The sequence below is a fragment of the Cervus canadensis genome, chromosome 1 (assembly GCF_019320065.1).
Source record: "Cervus canadensis isolate Bull #8, Minnesota chromosome 1, ASM1932006v1, whole genome shotgun sequence".
NCBI classification, from domain to species: Eukaryota; Metazoa; Chordata; class Mammalia; order Artiodactyla; family Cervidae; genus Cervus; species Cervus canadensis.
The window spans coordinates 59,953,962-59,977,551 of record NC_057386.1 but is presented as its reverse complement, the minus strand read 5'-3'; the positions used below and the strand labels follow the sequence as shown (position 1 = coordinate 59,977,551).

General features: G+C 39.3%; 1 protein-coding gene across 1 annotated transcript in view; it reads right to left on the bottom strand.

Annotated features, from left to right (window-relative positions):
* The window catches only part of KLHL2 (kelch like family member 2), a 157,995-nt gene that overhangs the window by 73,588 nt on the left and 60,817 nt on the right, over positions 1–23,590 (bottom strand). Inside the window, exon 5 of the mRNA XM_043483833.1 lies at positions 2,875–3,037. Coding sequence (XP_043339768.1) covers positions 2,875–3,037 — 163 coding nt within the window. The remainder of the gene's footprint in view (positions 1–2,874; positions 3,038–23,590) is intronic.

Sequence of the window (23,590 nt, the reverse complement as noted above, 5' to 3'; positions counted from 1 at the left end):
CCCATGAAGTGATGGGACCAGATGCCATGATCTTAGTTTTCTGAATGTTGAGCTGTAAGCCAACTTTTTCACTCTCCTCTTTCACTTTCATCAAGAGGCTTTTCAGTTCTTCTTCACTTTCTGCTGTAAGGGTGGTGTCATCTGCATATCTGAGATTATTGATATTTCTGTCGGCAATCTCGATTCCAGCTTGTGTTTCATCCAGCCCAGCATTTCTCATGACGTATTCTGCATATAAGTTAAATAAGCAGGGTGACAATATACAGCCTTGACGTACTCCTTTTCCTATTTGGAACCAGTCTGTTGGTCCATGTCCAGTTCTAACTGTTCTTCCTAACTGCCAAACAGGTTTCTCAACAGGCAGGTCAGGTGGTCTGGTATTCCCATCTCTTTCAGAATTTTCCACAGTTTATTGTGATCCACACAAACAAAGGCTTTGGCGTAGTCAATAAAGCAGAAATAGATGTTTTTCTGGAACTCTCCTGCTTTTTCGATGATCCAGCAACGTTGGCAATTTGATCTCTGCTTCATCTGCCTTTTCTAAAACCAGCTTGAACACCTGGAAGTTCACAGTTCATGTATTCCTGAAGCCTGGCTTGGAGAATTTTGAGCATTACTTTACTAGCGTGTGAGATGAGTGCAATTGTGCAGCAGTTTGAGCATTCTTTGGCATCGCCTTTCTTTGGTATTGGAATGAAAACTGACCTTTTCCAGTTCTGTGGCCACTGCTGGGTTTTCCAAATTTGCTGGCATATTGAGTGCAGCGCTTTCATAGCATCATCTTTCAGGATTTGAAATAGCTCAACTGGAATGCCATCATTTCCACTAGCTTTGTTTGTAGTGATGCTTTCTAAGGCCCACCAGACTTCACAGTTCAGGATGTCTGGCTCTAGGTAAGTTACCACACCATTGTGATTATCTGGGTCATGAAGATCTTTTTTGTACAGTTCTTCTGTGTATTCTTGCCACCTCTTCTTGACATCTTCTGCTTCTGTTAGGTCCATACCATTTCTGTCCTTTATTGAGCTCATCTTTGCATGAAATGTTCCCTTGGTATCTCTAATTTTCTTGAAAAGATCTCTAGTCTTTCCCATTCTGTTGTTTTCCTCTATTTCTTTGCATTGATCACTGAGGAAGCCTTTCTTATCTCTCCTTGCTATTCTTTGGAACTCTGCATTCAAATGGGAATATCTTTCCTTTTCCCCTTTGCTCTTTGCTTCTCTTCTTTTCACAGCTATTTGTAAGGCCTCCTCAGACAACCATTTTGCCTTTTTGCATTTCTTTTCCATGGGGATGGTCTTGATCCCTGTCTCCTGTACAATGTCACGAAGCTCCATCCATAGTTCACCAGGCTCTCTGTCTATCAGATCTAGTCCCTTAAATCTATTTCTCACTTTCACTGTATAGTCAGAAGGGATTTGATTTAGGTCATACATGAATGGTCTAGTGGTTATCCCTACTTTCTTCAGTTTAAGTCTGAATTTGGCAATAAGGAGTTCATGATCTGAGCCACAGTCAGCTCCTGGTCTTGTTTTTGCTGACTGTATAGAGCTTCTCCGTCTTTGGCTGCAAAGAATATAATCAATCTGATTTCGGTGGAAGAGGGTGTTTGCTATGACCAGTGTGTTATCTTGGCACAACTCTATTAGCCTTTGCCCTACTTCATTCTGTACTCCAAAGCCAAATTTGCCTGTCACTCCAGGTGTTTCTTGACTTCCTACTTTTGCATTCCAGGCCCTATAATGAAAAGGATGCCTTTTTTGGGAGATAGTTCTAAAAGGTATTGTAGGTCTTCATAGAACTGTTCAACTTCAGCTTCTTCAGAGTCACTGATTGGGGCATAGGCTTGGATTACTGTGATACTGAATGTTTTGCCTTCGAAACGAACAGAGATCACTCTGTCATTTTTGAGATTACATCCAAGTACTGCATTTTGGACTCTTTTGTTGACCATGATGGCTACTCCATTTCTTCTAAGGGTTCCTGCCCACAGTAGTAGATATAATGGTCATCTGACTTACATTCACCCATTCCAGTCCATTTTAGTTCATTGATTCCTAGAATGTCTACATTCACTCTTGCCATCTCCTGTTTGACCACTTCCAATTTGCCTTGATTCATGGACCTAACATTCCAGGTTCCTGTGCAATACTGCTCTTTACAACATCAGACCTTGCTTCTATCACCAGTCACATCCACAACTGGGTATTGTATTTGCTTTGGCTGCATCCCTTCATTCTTTCTGGAGTTATTTCTCCACTGATCTCCAGTACTTTAGCTACACCCAAAGCTGTGACAATAATCTTGCTCTGTGACTGGACAGCCACAAGCCTCTACCCACTATAGGGAGAGGATGCCACCAGGAGGTCTTGAAAACCAGCATTTAATCTAAGCAGAGGGCTGCCTCTAGTTGGAGTCTATGTTACTCCTCTACTCACAGTCAGCTAGATTTCATTGCTTTGAAAATGTTTAAGCCACAAATTGTTTTCTTGGATACAAGAAAAGGTTGCAAAAAGCAGGGATAAAATGGGGATTAAATGACTTAATTTCATATGTAAACACTTTTTTTAATCCCTATTAATCTGACAGTGTGAAAGAAAAACACAGAGATTCAATATTTGCATAAAATTATCTTCTCTATCATTTAGGCCTAATATCATATACAGTTTATGTTTTTCTTTAAAATTCAGAACTCTATGAGTATGCTTCAACTGTGCAGTGCTATAATACCAGTATAAGATTTTAAATGTATTTTTTAATGTGCAGATCCAAAATCATGAAACAAATTTCCAGAAATCACTATAGAATCATATTAGAAATCAAGATTTCCAGATTCTTCCTGTCTGAAATTCAGTTGAGATTTATTCCACTTGCCTGCATATGTGTTGGCCTTGTTTAGGAGGTCCGTGCATGCATGCATATCAGCGAAAGCCCGGATTCCTAAGCAGTTGACAGGGTGAAGTTGAGATTCCAAAAATTCACAGCAAGTCTTCTTCACATCCTGTAACTGTAACAGACCAGCAGCTGGGAGAAGTACCTGTAACACAACAAGTGAGCATGCTTAGCTGACTGGCTAGAAGTTTACTCTTGACTGTGTCTACAGATGGCTCAGGGATTCAGCCACAGTTCAAGATCTGCACCCAGACCCCAGCATCCCATAGACAAGTAATGTAACTATTATTTGCAAAAAGGATGATGCCTCCTTCCAATCCCCGTAATTTCTGTGGAATCTTTCAAAGATCTCTTCTTGGTCACAAGAATGTAAGAGACATCAGATTCTATTAGATTAACAATTCTTTTCATAGATCTAAACAAACGTTCCTTTGAATTTTAAAAACATAAATTATTAGGCTGCAAGGGGGTGCTATGGTTCCATGAAAATGATTTTCTTCCCTTAGAGTAGTCAGGAGATTCAGTGATTTGTGAAGAAGGGGTAAGCACAGAGTAATAATACTGGAGTGGCTTGGCATGTCCTCCTCCAGGGGGTCTTCCTAACCCAGGGATTGAACCCAGATCTCCCACATTGCAGGCAGATTCTTTACTGTCTGAGCCACCAGGAAAGCCCACACCAAAACTTCATCTTTTTGTTATTCCACTAAGTAACACCACAAACTACTTTCCTTAGCGGGGTAGAACAATTTAAAACTCAACAGTCTAAATGCAAGCAACTTCTCTGAAATATATGTGCTTAAAAAAGAAAACAAAAGGAGTAATTATCTAATAATAACTTTTTAATTTATATTTTTATTTCAATAACTCCACAAGACTCTGTATTAATTAGGTTATTCTTTGGGATTTAACCAGTGTCTTCACTATAAATATGATATCCAACACAATTACTTTTCAAATAGGCCAATAATGGAAACATTTTTACTTGTACGTAAATTAGTACAATGCTATGTAAAGGACCATACTGGAAAGTCAAATTTGGAAAACTTTATAAAAAAGAAGCTGGTAAATCCTTCTAGAAAAGCCAAAAAGGTGGGGGTGGGGGGGAGCTATTAGAACAATAGTCAATTTTAGAAAAGGTAATTTGGGCATATTAGCATAAAAATTAAGTAAGTTCTAAGTTCCTTCAGGAACTGATTTTCATATATTCCAAGCTGAGACCCAAAGAGAAAATGAGAAAAGAGACAGCAGTTTTAAATATCCTTCAAAATTTTCCTAAATGTATGCAGTAAGTCCTAAATGCAGAAGAGAAAAAGTGCATCCCTGTCTTTCTGTAATACAAACTGCTTTATTTTCTTAAAGGAACCATAGCAACTTTAACTCTCCAAGCTAAAAACTGTGTGTGTGTCCACATATACAGTCAAGTAGTTATGAATCAAAGATGAAGAGGACAACTTTTTGTGTTTTTTAGTTCAATTACACCAACTAAATAACTTTTCTCTGAAAATTATGAAAACAGTATCTGGTGATAATGTCTTTTCTTTCTGAATAGGAGAAATAAAGTGCAAATAACTCTGTTTATACTCAAATCTTTTATATAATATGGATACTGTGCTTCATTATGTGATGGGAATGACTCTCCATGGAAGGCTGACAATTTGCACACTGGAGTTTTTCTACACTGGAATAATTGTGCTCTGAAGCATGTAAAGTACATTGCATGATGCTTAATAGCACAGCCATTTAATTCAGCAAATATTAAGAAAGTGGTCTTCTGTGTAAAATTCAGTCTCTGTGAAGTTTATAAAAATGGTAATCATCACCCATCTAATCAGCATTTTCCCAGAGACAACATAGTGTAATATAGTATAATGCAAACTGCTTTGTAATACACAAAGACAGGAATCCTTGAGGGGGAAAGCAGTCAAGCAGAAGCAAGTTCACCCACACATTGTTGGTGTGTGTGTACACTGGTTCAGTCTCCATGAAGAGCAATTTGTCTATTTAATCAAAATTACAAATGCACATATCCTCCAATACAGCAATTTAACCTACAGATTACACTAAAGAAAGAAAGTGAAGTTGCTCAGTCATGTCCGACTCTTTGCGACCCCATGGACTATAGCCCACCAGGCTCCTCTGTCCATGGAATTTTCCAGGCAAGAGTACTGGATTGGGTTGCCATTTCCTTCTCCAGGGGATCTTACCGACCCAGGGATCTAACCTGGGCCTCCCACATTGCAGGCAGACACTTTACCATCTGAGCCACCAGGGACACTAACATATGCACAAAAGCGCTCACATAAACACAACATTCATTACAGTATTATTACGGGTAATAGCAGAAGTTATAAAACAGCCCAAATGCCCACCATAAGGAGATTGGTTAAACACTGGTGTTCATCCATTTGATGGAACACTCTGTATACATTAATGAGAAAACTATATGAATAGGACAATTTCTAAGATATATTCTTAAATGAAAAAAAAATCAGCAATTGGTTGATACTCTGCTATCATACAGGTTTTCCAGGTGGCTCAGTGGTAAAGAATCCAGCTGTCAATACAGGAGATGAAGGTTGGCTCCCTGGGCTGGGAAGATCCCCTGGAAGGGGAAATGGCAATCCACTCCAGTATTCTTGCTGGGAAAATTCCATGGCCAGAGGAGCCTGGCAGTCCATGGGATTGCAAAGAGTCAAATGCAACTGAACACACAAACACACACTCACATACACATGGTAATATATACATACCCACTCACATTTATACATACGTCTATAAAAAAAGCAGATATAATAGACTTTTAAAATTTTATTTTGCTTCCCCAATTTCAACTTCATCACTACCAAGTCTAGACCTATCCAACAGGAGACTGAAACTCATAAACTGTTAAATCCCAGATCTGGAAAGGATATAACAAGTCATGTAGGCCAGGAATATAAAAGTTAACTTAATTGTTGGCCACATGGCTAGAAATTCACATGTAGTTATTATGGTGGCAATACACACCATAAATGTTAGTAAAATGCAAAAAATGAATTCATTTATATTTTCCTTTTATCAATAAATCCTTCAAAATGCCTCAGTTTTATGATACAATTTTATTAGGACTAAACTACAATAGAGAAGCAAAAAGCAAAGGAGAAAAGGAAAGATAGAGCCATTTAAATGCAGCGTTCCGAAGAACAGCAAGGAGAGATAAGAATGCCTTCCTCAGCGATCAATGCAAAGAAATTGAGGAAAACAATAGAATGGGAAAGACTAGAGATCTCTCCAAGAAAACTAGAGATACCAAGGGAACATTTCATTCAAAGATGGACATCTGTCCTTTATTCTAATAAAGGACAGAAATGGCATGGACCTAACAGAAGCAGAAGATATTATCAAGACGTGAAAAGAATACACAGAAGAACTGTACAAAAAAGATCTTCACGACCCAGATAATTACGATGGTATGATCTCTCACCTACAGCCAGACATCCTGGAATGTGAAGTCTGGTGGGCCTTAGAAAGCATCATGATGAACAAAGCTAGTGGAGGTGACGGCATTCCAGTTGAGCTATTTCAAATCCTGAAAGATGATGCTATGAAAGCACTGCACTCAATATGCCAGCATATTGGGAAAACTCAGCAGTGGCCACGGGACTGGAAAAGGTCAGTTTTCATTCCAATGCCAAAGAATGCTCAGACTGCCACACAATTGCACTCATTTCACATGCTAGTAAAGTAATGCTCAAAATTCTCCAAGCCAGGCTTCAACAGTACATGAACTGTGAACTGCCAGATGTTCAAACTGTTTTTAGAAAAGGCAGAGGAACCAGAGATCAAATTGCTAACATCCTCTGGATCACTGGAAAAAAAAAAAGAGTTACAGAAAAATATTTACTTCTGCTTTACTGACTATGCCAAAGCCTTTGATGTGTGGATCACAAGAAACTGGAAAATCCTGAAAGAGATGGGAATACCAGACCATCTGACCTGCCTCTTGAGAAACCTGTATGCAGGACAGGAAGCAACAGTTAGAACTGGACATGGAACAACAGACTGGTTCCAAATAGGAAAAGAAGTACGCCAAGGCTATATATTGTCACCCTGCTTATTTAACTTATATGCAGAGTACATCATGAAAAACACTGGGCTGGATGAAGCACAAGCTGGAATCAAGATTGCTGGGAGAAGTATCAGTAACCTCAGATGGGCAGATGACACCACCCTTATGGCAAAAAATGAAGAAATAAAGAGCCTGTTGATGAAAGTGAAAGAGGAGAATGAAAAAGTTGGTTTAAAGCTCAACATTCAGAAAACTAAGATCATGGCATCTGGTCCCATCACTTCATGGCAAATAGATGGGGAAACAGTTGAAACAGTGTCAGACTTTATTTTGGGGGGCTCCAAAATCACTGCAGATGGTGACTGCAGCCATGAAATTAAAAGACGCTTACTCCTTGGAAGGAAAGTTATGATCAACCTAGACAGCATATTAAAAAGCAGAGACATTACTTCCCCAACAAAGGTCCATCAGTCAAGGCTATCCAGTAGTCATGTATGGATGTGAGAGTTTGACTATAAAGAAAGCTGAGTGCAGAAGAATTGATGCTTTTGAACTATGGTGTTGGAGAAGACTCTTGAGAGTCCCTTGGACAGCAAAGAGATCCAACCAGTCCATCCTAAAGGAAATCAGTCATGAATATTCATTGGAAAGACTGATGTTGAACCTGAAACTCCAATACTTTGTGTACCTGATGCTGGGAAAGACTGAAGGTGGGAGGAGAAGAGGAAGACAGAGGATAAGATGGTTGGATGGCATCACCATCTCAATGGACATGAGTTTGAGCAGACTCTGGGAGTTGGTGATGGACAGGGAGGCTTGGTGTGCTGCAGTCCATGGGGTCACAATGAGTCAGACAACTGAAACTTCAATAGCTCATAATTATTAAACTAATCATATACAGCTTCAAAAACAATTATTTATAACAATTGGCTCAGGCTTACTAACATGATCCCTGTTGAACATGAGTCATTTATGATGAAAATAGGAAAGCACTGAGGCCACACCAACTGTCCATATTACTCTGTGACCAGCTAAAAAACAACCAAACAAAACACACGCAACTTGCAGATGCTATAACTCACAATGGGAATCAAACAGCTGACAGTCTATGAGCTAGATGCTTTCAGATCAAGTCAAATCAAACCTCCTAACTTGTCTGATGAAGAAACTTAATCCTAGAGGGGCCAAAAGATCTGACTAAGTTCCACAGCCTGTCAGAAGAGAGCTAGTGCGTGCTGTAACTGCTTAGTCGCCAAGTCATGTCTCTTTGTAATCCCATGGACTGTAGCCGGCCAGTCTTCTTTGTCAATGGGATTTTCCAGGCAAGAATACTGGAGTGAGTTACCATTTCCTCCTACAGGGGATCTTCCCAACCCAGGAATCAAACTTGCATCTCCTGCATTGGCACACAGGGTCTCTACCTCTGCGCCATATGGGAATAGGGATATAATCAAATTCACTAACTCTTTGGTCTAGTGTTCTTTCCACTACCTTCATACCCATCTGTAAGTATGAAGTGCTTGTCTAATTTCTAAATCTGTAATACTGCTCTTTTCGGTAATATAAAGATGATGGGCTTCCCTGGCAGCTCAATGGTAAAGAATCTGCCTGCCAATGCAGGGGACGTGGGTTTGATCCCTGAACTGGGAAAATCCCCTGAAGAAGGAAATGACAACATATTCTATTATTCTTGCCTGGGAAATCCCATGGAGAGGGGAGCCTGGCAGGCTATCGTCCACAGGGCTACAAAAGTATAGGACACAACCACCAAAGTATAGGTCCAAAACCACCACAACAAGAATAAAGACGACAATCACTTCAATTGCATTCTTGCAGTTGCTTCCATTTACCGAGTAATTACTACGTCAGGCACTTAACAAGCAACAACATCTCACTGAAATGCTATGTGAAGAGCTACCAGCCGAAAGCTTTTTAGAACTTCCTGAAATTGGTTTTGTTTTGTTTTTTCAAATTTTTAACCTGTGGTTGGTTGAATCAGCAGATGTGGAACCTGAAGATATGGAGGGCCCACTGAATTAAAAGAGATGAATAGTTAATGACTAGGACATTTGTTCCTAATATATTTAGTGTAAAAAAATCAAATTTTTAAACAGTCCCCTTTTATTAAGCACACATATACATGATCACAGAGACAGTACTAGGGGAACAGTCCACAATTGTTATTTGGGATTACCTCTGGTTAACAGTAGTATGGAGGCTTTTCTATTTTCTTCTTTTGATCTCTATTTTCTAAAATTTCAATAATAAATCTGTACCATTTAAACAGTCACATTCTAAAGAAAGTCAGGGAGAAGCAAGTAAAGAAATGCCTTTCTTGGAACTTTCCTGGTGGTCCAGTGGTTAAGAATCTGCCTTCCAATGCAGAGGGTATGGGTTCAATCCTGGGTCTGGGAACTAAGATCCCACATGCCATGTAGCAACAACTGAGCCAGTGAGTCACAACTAGAGAAATGCCTGTGTATCGCAACTAGCAAATCCTGTACACAGCAACGAAGATTCTACCTACCACAACTAAGACCCAATGCAGCCAAAGAAAGAAATGCCTTCCTGGATCTCTAAAATTCTAGCCAATCTCACAATGGTAAGGGGAGCTGTTTATTTAGTGACTACCACACTCACCAGAGACTACCACAGTTTGGCCTGTCCTCTGAGTATTGTGAAGCTGAAAGACCTTTGAAGTGAAGTGAAGTGAAGTCACTCAGCCGTGTCCAACTCTTTGCGACCCCATGGACTGTAGCCTACCACGCTCCTCCATCCATGGGATTTTCCAGGCAAGAGTACTGGAGTGGGTTGCCATTTCCTTCTCCAGAGGACCTTCCCGACCCAGGGATCAAACCTGGGTCTCCCGCATTGTAGGCAGACACTTTACTGTCTGAGCCACAAGGAAAGTCCTTACCTTTAGTCTTTCTCAAGCTAGTGTTTTGTAGAACCTTAAGAGGTTCTACATGTTCCTCTTCTTGTTCATATAAATAGCTCTTGAAGTGCTCAGAGGAACATGATAGCTGATTAAATCAACTTAACTTCATATGTTATCATTTTGTTAAGCAGAAAAAAAATTTTCCATCTAGATATGTTGATTTCCAGCATATGGAGACACATAAAGCCTAAACATCTTATACTGTGGAGATGTTTTCTGCAACGAACAAAGAAGTAGGGGGAAAACTACCAGTGATTCCTGAAGACAAGTCGAACATCAGACACGGAACACACCCAAGCCAAACAATAAGCGCCCATATGACATCTTACACCAGCTGCACATTTTAAAGTAAGAAACTTCCATCCTACTTCACATTATCTGACAAGCCAAATTACATATAAGATGTCTCGCTTAGACAAATACACACCTTCTGCTTGGCTATTAGTATATGCAGTTTATTTTTAGCTTGGGCACCTACTCTATAGAGTGAAATAATTTATGTAGTAAATCTTTTGAATCCTGAACCTTTAAGGGATGTTTATTAGAAGACACTACCACAGGGTCTGATTATTCCATAGATGTAAGATTTCCAGATGTCTGGGAATGATGCTTACATGATGCTCATAGCTCAGTCACTGTTAACATTACAGTTAGCGCACTGCCAAAAAGCAAATTTTTATTAATTTTGCAGTCATCTTGTAACCATATCAGAAGAACCTGTTTGTTTAAAGTGCCAGGGCCTTGTATGCCAGGAATAATGTGAAAATAAGGAAAATAGCTATCCAAAGGGTGTGAGCAGAGGGCAGAAATTATCCCCAAAGTTAAAGAGGCTGTATGTTGTTAGACTAAAAAAGCCTCATTATGAAATACAACCTATAACTTTCATTAGCATACCTCTTCTTAAATCTGGGATTTCCCTGGTTGTCCAGAGTTAAGGTAGTGGTCAAGGTAATTCCCCTGGTGGCTCAGATGGTAAAGCGTCTGTCTGCCTCCAATGCGGTAGACCCAGGTTCGATCACTGGGTCAGGAAGATCCCCTGAAGAAGGAAATGGCAACCCACTCCAGTACTCTTGCCTGGAAAAATCCATGGACTGAAGAGCCTGGTTGGCTACAGTCCATGGGGTCGCAAAGAGTTGGACACAACTGAGCAACTTCACTTTCACTTTCTTTCCAGTGGTTAAGAGTCTGCCTGCCAATGCTGGAGACATGGGTTCCATCGCTGGTCTGGGGAGATTCCACATGCAGCACCACAACTACTGATTCTGTGCTCTAGAGTCCAGGAGGTACAACCACTGAAGCCCAAGCACCCTAGAGCCCTTGAGCCCATGCTCTGCAATGAGAGAAGCCACCACAGTGAGAAGTCTGTGCACTGCAACAAAGTAAACCCCACTGGCTGCAATAACAGAAAGTCTGTGTGCAGAAATGAAGACTCAGCACAGCCAAAAAATTAATAATAAAATCTTTGAAATAAATAAAAATTAAAATCTCCCTTTAGTCCCCAAGTTACAAGTAAGTCATATGCCACAATCTTATTTTTGTAATTGGCTATGTGACACACCTTGCCATTTACTCATAGAAACAGTATTAAAAATCGTTACAAACCACAATAGCAATGAACACAGTACTACTTCTTGATGGCTATGACCTCAGGGGGCAGTAGGTGTGAAGAAGGAAGAAGAAAGTTTCCTTCCTCTTTGTGGGATGTAGGCCTGGCTGGGGACAGAGTTTTGAAACAGGAAATGTTTGTCTCTGGCATCCTGCCACCTCACTTGCACTGTGCTGTGCGTGTGTTCAGTCACTCAGTCGCGTCCAGCTCTTTGTGACCCCATGGACGGTAACCCGCCAGGCTCCTTTGTCCACGAGATTCTCTAGGCAAGAATACTGGAGTGGGTTGCCATGTCCTTCTCCAGGGATTCTTCCACACCCCGCGACTGGACACACGTCTCCTGCGTCTCCTACGTGGGCAGGTGGGTCCTCTGCCACCGAGCCGCCAGGGCTCCCCCCCATAGGCACCGCTGTGTCTCAGAGCCCTAATGCTGGGCCACAGGCAGCCAGATCTCCAGTCTGTGCACCCAGCTGTGACTTCCCACCCCGATCTGTCTTTCCTGCTAAGTGTTTCATTTTACTCCCTAAATGCACCTACCTCACCTTCCAACACATCCCATACCCAAGCTTCATCCCTTGGGATGTCAGTAGGGTCAAAAGAAAAACCATCTTATTATTAATTCATATTTAGAGTTAATAACATATCACCTTCCAGGAAAAACTTCTTCCAGAAGTAAAAGTTTTACAAGCGGCTGACTCTTACGCAGAACATATTTGTAATTGATGTCATTTCCAGTGATAAAATAAATGAGGGGGAAAGGCAAAGGGAGCACAAAAAGAAAAAATATGGGAGCAATACAGCTTCCAAACAGAATGAACGTCCCTCTTATACCACCCTTTTCATAGCTGCTGGCTCAAATTTACAATGAAGACAATCTGCCTGCAGAGTTGTTGAAAAAATTTTAAAAATTGGTCAACCTTTAACACTGCCTGACACATGACCAGAGTAGCATATTAGCACTGACTCAAGGCTTCTATTCTTTGAACATTCAATCCCATCACAATGAAATGCCACAATTTCTTCTCCCTCACAAGATGACATTCTATGCCAGATCATTCACAATAAACATAAAATTGCTTTCTTTTCACATCAAATATTCTAAAAGTAAAAGATATAATCAGGGACAATTTGGAAAAGAGCAACACAATATACAAAAATAAGAAATATATCTGATACCTCACTAGTCATCAAATAAATATAGATTAAAATGAAAGTATTTTATGACTATTGATTAAAAATGATTAACATCAGACATTCAAGTCAAGGTATAGTAAGTCTTGGCCCCTAGCTCATTTCTGCTGTCACTGTAAACTAATCAGTTCTCTTAGAAAGGAAATAGGCAATAGTCATCAAGAGTTCCCCAAAAAATCAAAGTTTAAAGTCTCTGGCCCTGAAAGTATGTTCTGGGATTCTACTTTGAGAAAACAGTTCAAAAAATGAAATAGGCTCTACATCCATGAATTCTACTTTAGCATTCCTTATTAGAGTATGGGGAAAAAAACTAAAGGTTTAACAGTATGGCAATTTACTAAATTAGGCTACACTCACATAATGAAATATTATAATCAATGATAATGAAGACTAATAATGGTTAAACACACTAATATTTCTAAAATATCTGCAATAAGATACAATCATATTATAAAAGTAAATTAATATACAGCTTTAACCTACAGTCACATTAGAAAGAGTTTAATGGACATCAGTTACATTTGCTTTGAACTCAAGGAACATAAGACAATGCTGAACAAACAAAACACTGAACATTCCCACTTGATTCGTTTTTCCTGACACGCAGTGGAATAAATAAAGAGGGCCTTTCAAAGCCAGCTTGCCTTCCCACCCTTGCATCCATCAGTTGCATAATTGGCAGCTTTGGATCTGAATTTAATCTTCTCTCTAAGCAGAGAGAACGTCTTAGCTCTAATTAAGCAGCTCGATCCACTGGACATTTATTTCAGCCCACACTGATGTGGCCCTGGACAGTGATGTTCCGCTCTCCAGTGACCCAGTTCTAGTTCATGTGCCCCTAGATGCCTCTACCTAGGGCTCCTTTCCCAGTGGACCCTACATTACTATGCACTGACCACTTCTCCAAGAAACTAAAATTGTGCCCAGAAGATAACAGAGTGGTTGTTCCCAGGTAACTTCCTCCTGTCCTGCCAGGACTTCTTGCTTGTCTCAGCCTCTATTTATCACACAGGGCCACGCCTGTGTGATATCACGCCAGTCTATCTTATAGGCGTTCCTTCATTATTCATCTGACAATTGTTTTAATTAATACCAATCACTAGTCTAAGTTCTGGGGATTGGGAAGTGATCAGCCACCCTAGAACCCGGATTCTAAAAGGGAGTGCTTACATTTAGTAGGGACATGTGGAGTTTCCATCACTTAAGTTCTTCTGCCCTTCACAGTGGTCTCTGGATCTCAGAGTCTAAAGTTCACAGGTATGACAGCACTTAGGAGAGCCATAAATATTAATCCACAATCTGTTACTGAGTTCCTGTACAGCTTCAGGGTCAGAATGGAATTATATGAAAAGAATGGAGAATGTAAACTACTCACAAGCTCCAGAGTCAGAGAACTCTGGCCTTGAAGGCTGTATGAGCAACATACTCACTGTGTCACCCTAGAAAGTCAAACCACTCAAAGCTGCAATTATTTGATGTGTAAAAAAAGAAAAAAACAACCCTCTTTCCAGCATGTTACAAAAACTAAATAAAGGCAGCATTTCAGCATTTAGCAAAGTAACTGGAACACAGAAAGCAGGTAATTCCCTCTTCCAAAATGAATATTTCATTCCAGTTTTCCTATAATTACTCAGAATTAATCCACTTTAATCTCCTCTCCTTTAGTCTCTCCTCTCTAAAATCAACACAAATAAAAAAACATGACTGCTGATCTCTCAAAAAACTGAACATACGTTTTACTCCTATAAGTCAAAATTCTCTTCCGTATCTCCATCAGATCCTCCAAGAGTCTTCCTTTCAACAACCTCAGCATTTCACAAATAATTACCTTCAAAACCAGAACTTAAGCTGGTTAAATCATGGCCGTGAGGTTGAGGCCTCAAGTCACTATCTAAACAAGAAAACAGGAATTGACAAGTGCCACCAGTGGGCCTCAAACATATTTTTTTTAATTAAAACAGAAACAAGTTTAAAAGGCCAAGATTATCAGTTAACTCAAAGAACAGACCATCTCTTAACATTGGGGACTAAGGACAACTCTGACTTTGCAAAGGTGCTGCATATATTTACAACTATGAATGATGATCACCAAATTAACTGCCAAATATAACTGTCAAAACAGTTTATATTCATTGTCTCTTTTGTGTGTCAGTCATCTGGCCTACACACAAATAATCATCCAAAGCATTATAAATAGAGGATTGGGTTAAACTTTCATTCAAATGTGCTTGAAAATCGGAAAATTATTAAGTGAAAAATGAAAATCTCAATATGATCCATTTGAGTAGTCCTTTACCAAGGGTTCATTATTTTTCCACCAACAAATATTTCTTCTTTGTTCCAAAATCTGTAATGTCTATTAAAATGGGAAAGTATTTTATCCAACCATCACTGTTCACCAGGTTCCACAAAATAGTTAATGGGGAACAACTTCACATGTGTAATAAACTAAGCAAGATCCCTGTCTTAAAAGAAAAACAACAGGTCGTGTGATGGCACAGCATGACTCGCTTATGTACTACACCCTCCTCTTCCTCTCCTTCTCGCTCCTTTTGTCTATGCCTATTACTTTTCCATCATCTTTCTAAATTGTTTTGCATTATTCAGAAGATCCACAAATTACCAAATTTATTTCAATGCTGAAGAGATTACTAATTATTTTTAAAGATTTGGTGGTTTTTTTGCTAAATATTATGCTAAATCAAAACTCTCTCCCATATAATACACTCTTATTCCTTAAATAAATAACTCTTTTCAGGTACATGTTATTTTTCATCAGAAATTATTCTATACTCTCTCCTCTCAACTCTGTCTGCAATCAATATTCATACATCATATCTCAACTTTGTTTCTCAAAGCCTAGACATAAGAAGAGATTCTAAGATAAAATTAAATTACAGCTGGAGAAGGAAAAGGGAAAAAGTACATGATAAGAAAGCACATGCGAAGCAAACCAAAGAAAAAAATAGAAACATATTTAATAGGCAATTACATAACATAGTCCATCTGAATCATAGCTTCTACCTGACCCCAAATAGCACTTAAATTGTAGCGTTATTGTTTATGTTCCTTATCAGAGTGCTTTAAATTTTCTTCATAACAGCCAAAAAACTTTAAACAGATCAACATGGTGAAAGTGAAAGTGTTAGTTGCACAGTCGTGTCCAGCTCTTTGGAACCCCATGGACTGTAGCCCACCAGGCTCCTCAGTCCATGGAATTCTCCAGGCAAGAACACTAGACTGGGTAGCCATTCTCTTCTGCAGGGGATCTTCCTGACTGAGGGATGGAACCCAGGTCTCCTGCATTGCAAGTGGATTCTTTATCATCTGAGCCACCAGGGAAGTCCTTACCTGTATACATGTAAAACTGCAATAAATACACACAACCGAATACTCAGCATATTTATAAACAGAAACACACTACTGGAACGTGTGATAACATAAATGACTGTCACAAATGTTACGTTGTGCCAAAAATGTCACCCTCAAAAGAGTACATTCTGTGTGACTCTATTTATATGAAGTTCAATAGGCAAAACTAATCAGTTGTAATAGCAATCATATCACCCTAGATTCGGGGTGAGGGATTTACAGGGAAGAGGTTTGAAGTTATAAATGCTCAATATCTTGATCTGGGTGTGGTATATGCAGTTGTTAAAACTTAGCAAACTGAAAAGTTAAAATCCATGGAATGTAAGCTACAGCCCACTAAGTGGTGGAAAATGACTGCTTTAAGCAAACGCTGAGATTAACCAAAGGTCAATAGAAGGTTTTTATAAATTTTGAAACACATTTTTTAATGAAAAATAATAATCCTATCTGATAGAATCCAAAATAAGAATGTAACCCCTCCCCAAAAATCAAACACATTTATATGACCAAATTTCTACACTAGTCATTATAAAGTTAATTTAAAACAGCAGCTTACAAATACATGTTAGTGACACAAAGTAAAATAATTGCAACTTATACATCCTAGGGGAAGGCACAAGTACACTCAAACTAGAAGAGCACATTGATTTTACTAACCTGACAAGGGATTAATCATCAAGGTTCAAAAGGTAAAAAATTTTATGTAAATAATGCTAGGGTTTATAAAACCTTTGGCTTATCTCAAACCAAATATGTCAGAATCACAGATAAATTAAGAACTCTAGACTAACCACCTAAACTGGTTTGGTGAGACAGACTTGCCACATGCCTGATGCAAACATGTTATCTCCCACGCAGGCTCCATACCTAAACAAAAGGCAAAGATCAAGGGGAAAAAACCCACATGATAAGGATTTTGACTTATTTCTAATTTTTCTCATCCCTGCTCAAATTATTCAATATTGTTTATAAGATGCTAAATCTTAATCAGGGTAGGCTTATTTTTTATTTATCAAGTTATATACCTTGCATATACCACATGAAGCTTCTTAAAACATGAACTGCAAAACAATTCAACTGTCTTGACACCTTCAAAGATTATATATTTCAATGATATGAAGCTATAATAAATAACGTAATTACTAATGCTTCTGGAGTAACTAGCTTTTCTCCAAACAAAAACTTAACAAACCACTTCAAGTGTGATGTCCATCTAGTTCTATAGGATGTTCTTATAATAAAGCTTCTAGATTTTCTCAAGCTAGCTGACCCCAGTGACTTTTTCCGTATTAAATTTTGAATAAGTTCTTTATCTGTTCTATATCTTAACTTATATAGAGTAAAACATAATTTAACTGGGAAGGCTAAAAACTGGATGTTCTCACTGGTCAAATATTTTGATTAAAATTATGAGGCTTACCAAGTTCTAACTAAAAACACAATAAAATACAACTAAGATCAAACTCAAGCTTCCCTGGTGGCTCAGATGGTAAAGAGTCTGCCTGCAATGCAGGAGACCTGGGTTTGACCCCTGGGTTGGGAAGATCCCCTGGAGAAGGTAATGGCAACCCACTCCATATTCTTGCCTGAAACATCCCATGGATGGAGGAGCCTGGTGGGCTACAGTCCATGGGGATGGAAAGAGTCAGACACGACTGAGCAACTAATACATAAGATCAAAACTCAACTATAAGTAAAGTTTTACAGTAATTTTTAATGTAAAAGAAATTCACCATGTTTTGCCTCTAGATAATAATAATAAACAAAAATTACCACTATTCCAGTAGAGTGATAAAATACTAAGTTAACAGATTTCTAGGTATTAGAATGTCAGATAAATTCACTCCCATAAGATTTCCATTGCTATACCATAAACAACCACTAACCCTAAAGGTTTGATTCAAGGCATTTTTACTATTTTTTAAGTGTTAACTGTGTTTTCCAAGCATATCATCTACCAAAAATCCTTTTAGACACAAGGCACTTACTCTCTATTTCCTAAGAGAAACAGAACTTGAATGGAAAAACAGCAAGTGTTCTGTAGATTCTGCTAGGAGAAGTATCTCCAGCCACCACAGTCAAACCAATGGAAAAGGCTGTTATAAATCAAAGATAGAAAACAGTACCACCCCAGAGTGCTACCACCACACTAATCCAAATATACAAGACTTGTTGGGTGGAGAGAATCAACAGCAAATTATGAACCTTTATTTGGGGGGGATCACAAATAATATATGCTGATTATGAAGAGTGAAAATATAAAGAGTAAGGAAAAGATTACATGAGCACTTTTTATACAGTGATCCCAAACAATCTCAAATGAGTTCTTCCTCAAGGACTCGAGTCCTTTTACTGCTGTTGCATTTTCTGGCTAAGATCCATTGTTGCCGTTTAGTCACTAATTCTTATCTGACTCTTTTGAGACCTCAAGTATGTACAGGCTCCTCTGTCCACGGGATTTCCCAGGCAAGAACACTGAAGTGGGTTCCCATTTACTTCAGCACAAGACCTTTCCAAACTACGTCTCCTGCATTAACAAGCAGATTCTTTACCACTGAGACACCTAGGAAGCCTGACTAACATCATAGAGCCTCTTAGTATTTTTAGAAGTCTTAGCTGTGATATTTTACAGCATTCCTATGAGGTAGTGAATCATTATTAGCCTCATTTAATAGCTGTACATCAGACAGAAAACTTAACGTCTTACTCAAAGCCATTACTGAAGTTGATAGTAAGTTCAAGATTTCAGCTTTGAATTCTAATAGGACAATGATCAAGAGTCCACTGACCCATAAAGTTTCCAGCAGAGAGTCAATTTACAGGTTCCTTATTATCTTCTCAGTTGTTCAATATTAATTTAAACAAGCAGTATTATATACTCATTTAAATAATTTCATGCTAAGATGCCACTGTCAACATCTGGGAAACTATTCAGTAGATGTTCTTTAACCTAGGAGATGAGCCTTTCTTTACTGAACTCCTTTGGTATTCAGGCAACTTCTACATGTGTGGCTGAGAATGGAAAATGATCATTCAATCAAAATAACCAAAGGGCAGATCTCAAACATGACTGTAACCAAGCTTACACCATGATTATGAGTATAGTTACAGTCTCTCTCAGAGGAAATTATTTTTCAGATTATTTTGACATAAGGCACATGAACAGTATGAAAAGGCAAAAAGATGGGACACTGAAAAATGAACTCCCCAGGTCAGTAGGTGCCCAATATGCTACTGGAGATCAGTGGAGAAATAACTCCAGAAAGAATGAAGAGACGGAGCCAAAGCAAAAACAATACCCAGTTGTGGATGGGACTGGTGATAAAAGCAAGGCCCGATGCTGTAAAGAGCAATATTGCATAGGAACCTGGAATGTTAGGTCCATGAATCAAGGCAAACTGGAAGTGGTCAAACAGGAGATGGTAAGAGTGAACATCGACATTTTAGGAATCAGCGAACTAAAATGGACTGGAATGGGTGATTTTAACTCAGATGACCATTATATCTACTACTTTGGACAAAAATCCCTTAGAAGAAATGGAGTAGCCATCATAGTCAACAAGAGTCCGAAATGCAGTACTTGGATGCAATCTCAAAAACGACAGAAAGATCTCTGTTCATTTCCAAGGCAAACTATTCAATATCACGGTAATCCAAGTCTATGCCCCGACCAGTAATGTTGAAGAAGCTGAAGTTGAATGGTTCTATGAATACCTAGAAGACTTTCTAGAACTAACACCCAAAAAAGATGTCCTTTTAATTATAGGGGACTGGAATGCAAAAGTAGGGAGTCAAGAAATACCTGGAGTAACAGGCAAATTTGGCCTTGCAATACAGGCAAAGGCTAAAGGAGTTTTGCCAACAGAACACCCTGGTCATAGCAAACATCCTCTTCCAACAACACAAGAGAAGACTCTACATATGGACATCATCAGATGGTCAACAGCAAAATCAGATTGATTATATTCTCTGCAGCCAACGATGGAGAAATTCTACACAGTCAGTAAAAACAAAACCAGGAGCTGACTGTGGCACAGACCATGAACTTCTTTATTGCCAAATTCAGACTTGAATTGAAGAAAGTGGGGGAAACCACTAGACCATTCAGGTATGACCTAAATCAAGATGGAGAAATTCTACACAGTCAGCAAAAACAAGACCAGGAGCTGACTGTGGCACAGAACATGAACTCTTTATTGCCAAATTCAGACTTAAATTGAAGAAAGTGGAGAAAACCGCTAGACCATTCAGGTATGACCTAAATCAAATCCCTTACGATTATACAGTAGAAGTGAGAAATAGATTCAAGGGATTAGATCTGATACACAGAGTACCTGAAGAACTATGAATGGAGATTTGTGACACTGTACAGGAGGCAGGGATCAAGACTGCCCGCAAGACAAAGAAATGCAAAAAAGCAAAATGGCTGTCCGAGAGGCCTTACAAATAGCTGTGAAAAGAAGACAGTGGAAAAAAAAGGAGAAAAGGAATGATATAGCCATTTGAATGCAGAGTTCCAAAGAGTATCAAGGAGAGATAAGAAAGCCTTCCTCAGCAATCAGTGCAAAGAAATAGAGGAAAACAATAGAATGGGAAAGACTAGAGACCGCTTCAAGAAAATTAGAGATACCAAGGGAATATTTCATGCAAAGATGGGCTCAATAAAGCACAGAAATGGTATGCATCGAATAGAAGCAGAAGATATTAAGAGGAGGCAAGAATACACAGAAGAACTGTACAAAAAAGATCTTCAGGACCCAGATAATCATGATGGTGTGATCACCAACCTAAAGGCAGATATCCTGGAATGTGAAGTCAAATGGGCCTTAGCAAGCATCACTATGAACAAAGCTAGTGGAGGTGATGGCATTCCAGTTGAGCTATTTCAAATCCTAAAAGATAATGCCATGAAAGTGCTGCATTCAATATGCCAGCAAATTTGGAAAACGCAGCAGTGGCCACGGGACTGGAAAAGGTCAGTTTTCATTCCAATCCCAAAGATAGCCAATGCCAAAGAATGCTCAAACTACCACACAATTGCACTCATTTCACATGCTAGTAAAGTAATGCTCAAAATTCTCCAAGCCAGGCTTCAACAGTAAGTGAACTTCCAGATGTTCAAGCTGGTTTTAGAAAAGGCAGAGGAACCAGAGATCAAATTGCCAACACCCACTGGATCATCAAAAAAGCAAGAGAGTTCCAGAAAAACATCTGCTTTATTGACTATACCAAAGCCTTTGACTGTGTGGATCACAAGAAGCTGTGGAACATTCTTATAGAGATGGGAATACCAGACCACCTGACCTGCCTCTTGAGAAACCTGTATGCAGGTCAAGAAGCAACAGTTAGAACTGGACATGGAACAACACACTGGTTCCAAATCAGGAAAGGAGTACATCAAGGCTGTGTACTGTCACCCTTCTTATTTAACTTATATGCATCATGAGAAACGTTGGGCTGGATGAAGCACAAGCTGGAATCAAGATTGTTGGGAGAAATATCAATAAACTCAGATATGCAGATGATACCACCCTTAAGGCAGAAAGTGAAGGAACTAAAGAGCCTCTTGATGAAAGTGAAAGAGGAGAGTGAAAATGCTGGCTTAAAACTCAGCATTCAGAAAACTAAGATCATGGCATCTAGTCCCATCACTTCATGGCAAATAGATGGGGAAACAGTGACAGACTTATTTTGGGGGGCTCCAAAATCACTGCAGATGGTGACTGCAGCCATGAAATTAACAGATGCTTACTCCTTGGAAGAAAAGCTATGACCAACCTAGACAGCATATTAAAAAGTAGGGACATTACTTTGACAACAAAGGTCTATATAGTCAAAGCTATGGTTTTTCCAGTGGTCATGTATGGATGGGAGAGTTGGACTATAAAGAAAGCTGAGCAGAGAAGAATTGATGCTTTTGAACTATGGTATTGGAGAAGACTCTTGAGAGTCCCTTGGACTGCAAGGAGATCCAACTAGTGCATTCTAAAGAAAATCAGTCCTGAATATTCATTGGAAGGACTGATGTTGAAGCTGAAACTCCAATACTTTGGCCACCTGATGCGAACAGCTGACTCTTTTGAAAAGAGCCTGATGCTGGGCAAGACTGAAGAAAGGAGGAGAAAGGATGACAGAGGATGAGATGGTTGGATGGCATCATCGACTCAATGGAAATGAATTTGAGTAAACTCTGGGAGCTGGTGATGGACATGGAGGCCTGGCATGCTGTAATCCATGCGGTTGGAAACAGTCAGACACAACTGAGTGGCTGAACTGAAGAATAAAAAATTTTTCCAACAATTTTTATAATGTTATTAATTGTAGAAACGTTAGTTAATTTCCATTTGGAGACAGGTAAGAGTTCAAAAATACTAGTCCTCTGCCTTCTGGTTGGAATTTTGGCCTCAGTAAGAACTATGGCTGGTATACCAAATTGGCCACATCCTCAAGAGTTTGAGGATAGGAAAGACAACTACTAGAATATCAAATGTTCAGAAATACGTTATCTGATGAGAATTTTTCTGGATACCACACAGGGTGGAGATACATTAGACTTGATGGCGCTCAATCAATATTCCTTACTAGAAATGTATGTTTGATAGTGGGATGACAATTCATTACAGTCCTCTCTTACCCATTAGAAGTAACCCCCCTTACCGCCTCCACCCCTTCTCTGTGATTCCACATTAACTACAACAACCCTCTGATTACTAACGCTATCAGCAGGGACCTAGATCCTAGAAGTGATGTACATTGGACACTACACACATCTATACTCACTCAATTCAGTTCAGTCGCTCAGTCGTGTCCGACTCTTTGCGACCCCATGAATTGCAGCACCCCAGGCCTCCCTGTCCATCACCAACTCCCGGAGTTTCCTCAAACTCATGTCCATCGAGTCGGTGATGCCATCCAACCATCTCATCCTCTGTCGTCCCCTTCTCCTCCTGCCCCCAATCCCTCCCAGCATCAGGGTCTTTTCCAATGAGTCAACTCTTCGCATCAGGTGGCCAAAGTATTGGAGTTTCAGCTTCAGCATCAGTCCTTCCAATGAACACCCAGGACTGATCTCCTTTAGGATGGACTGGTTGGATCTCCTTGCAGTTTATAGTCACTAGAAACACCCAATTAGCTGTAAAGCAACAGGCTGTTTAAGGTTCTCAGGACAGGAGCCTTGTCTGTCTTGCTTGGTATTGCATTGTCAATTCCTGGAACATTATCTGGCATAAAAAAGATGTTCCATAAAATTTTAATGAACTATTATTGAAAACTGAAATTTATCAGAATCAATACCAGCAGTGGAAAATACAAGCAAGCTCAATAGCTTAGAAGAATGAAAGGGAAAGAGCAAGTCACGCATGAACAGCAGTAAAACGGTTATTAATCCTTATGTGAACTAGCCTGGTCTAGTTGCAGACCATAAAAGGCTTAGATCTTCAACTTCAATCCTAAACTAATCCTGATGAAGACTGCAAAATTTATTAGTGACCTAATCAGTGATTATAGTCTGTCATTAAACTTGCTGTTCTAAATGTAGAAGGCT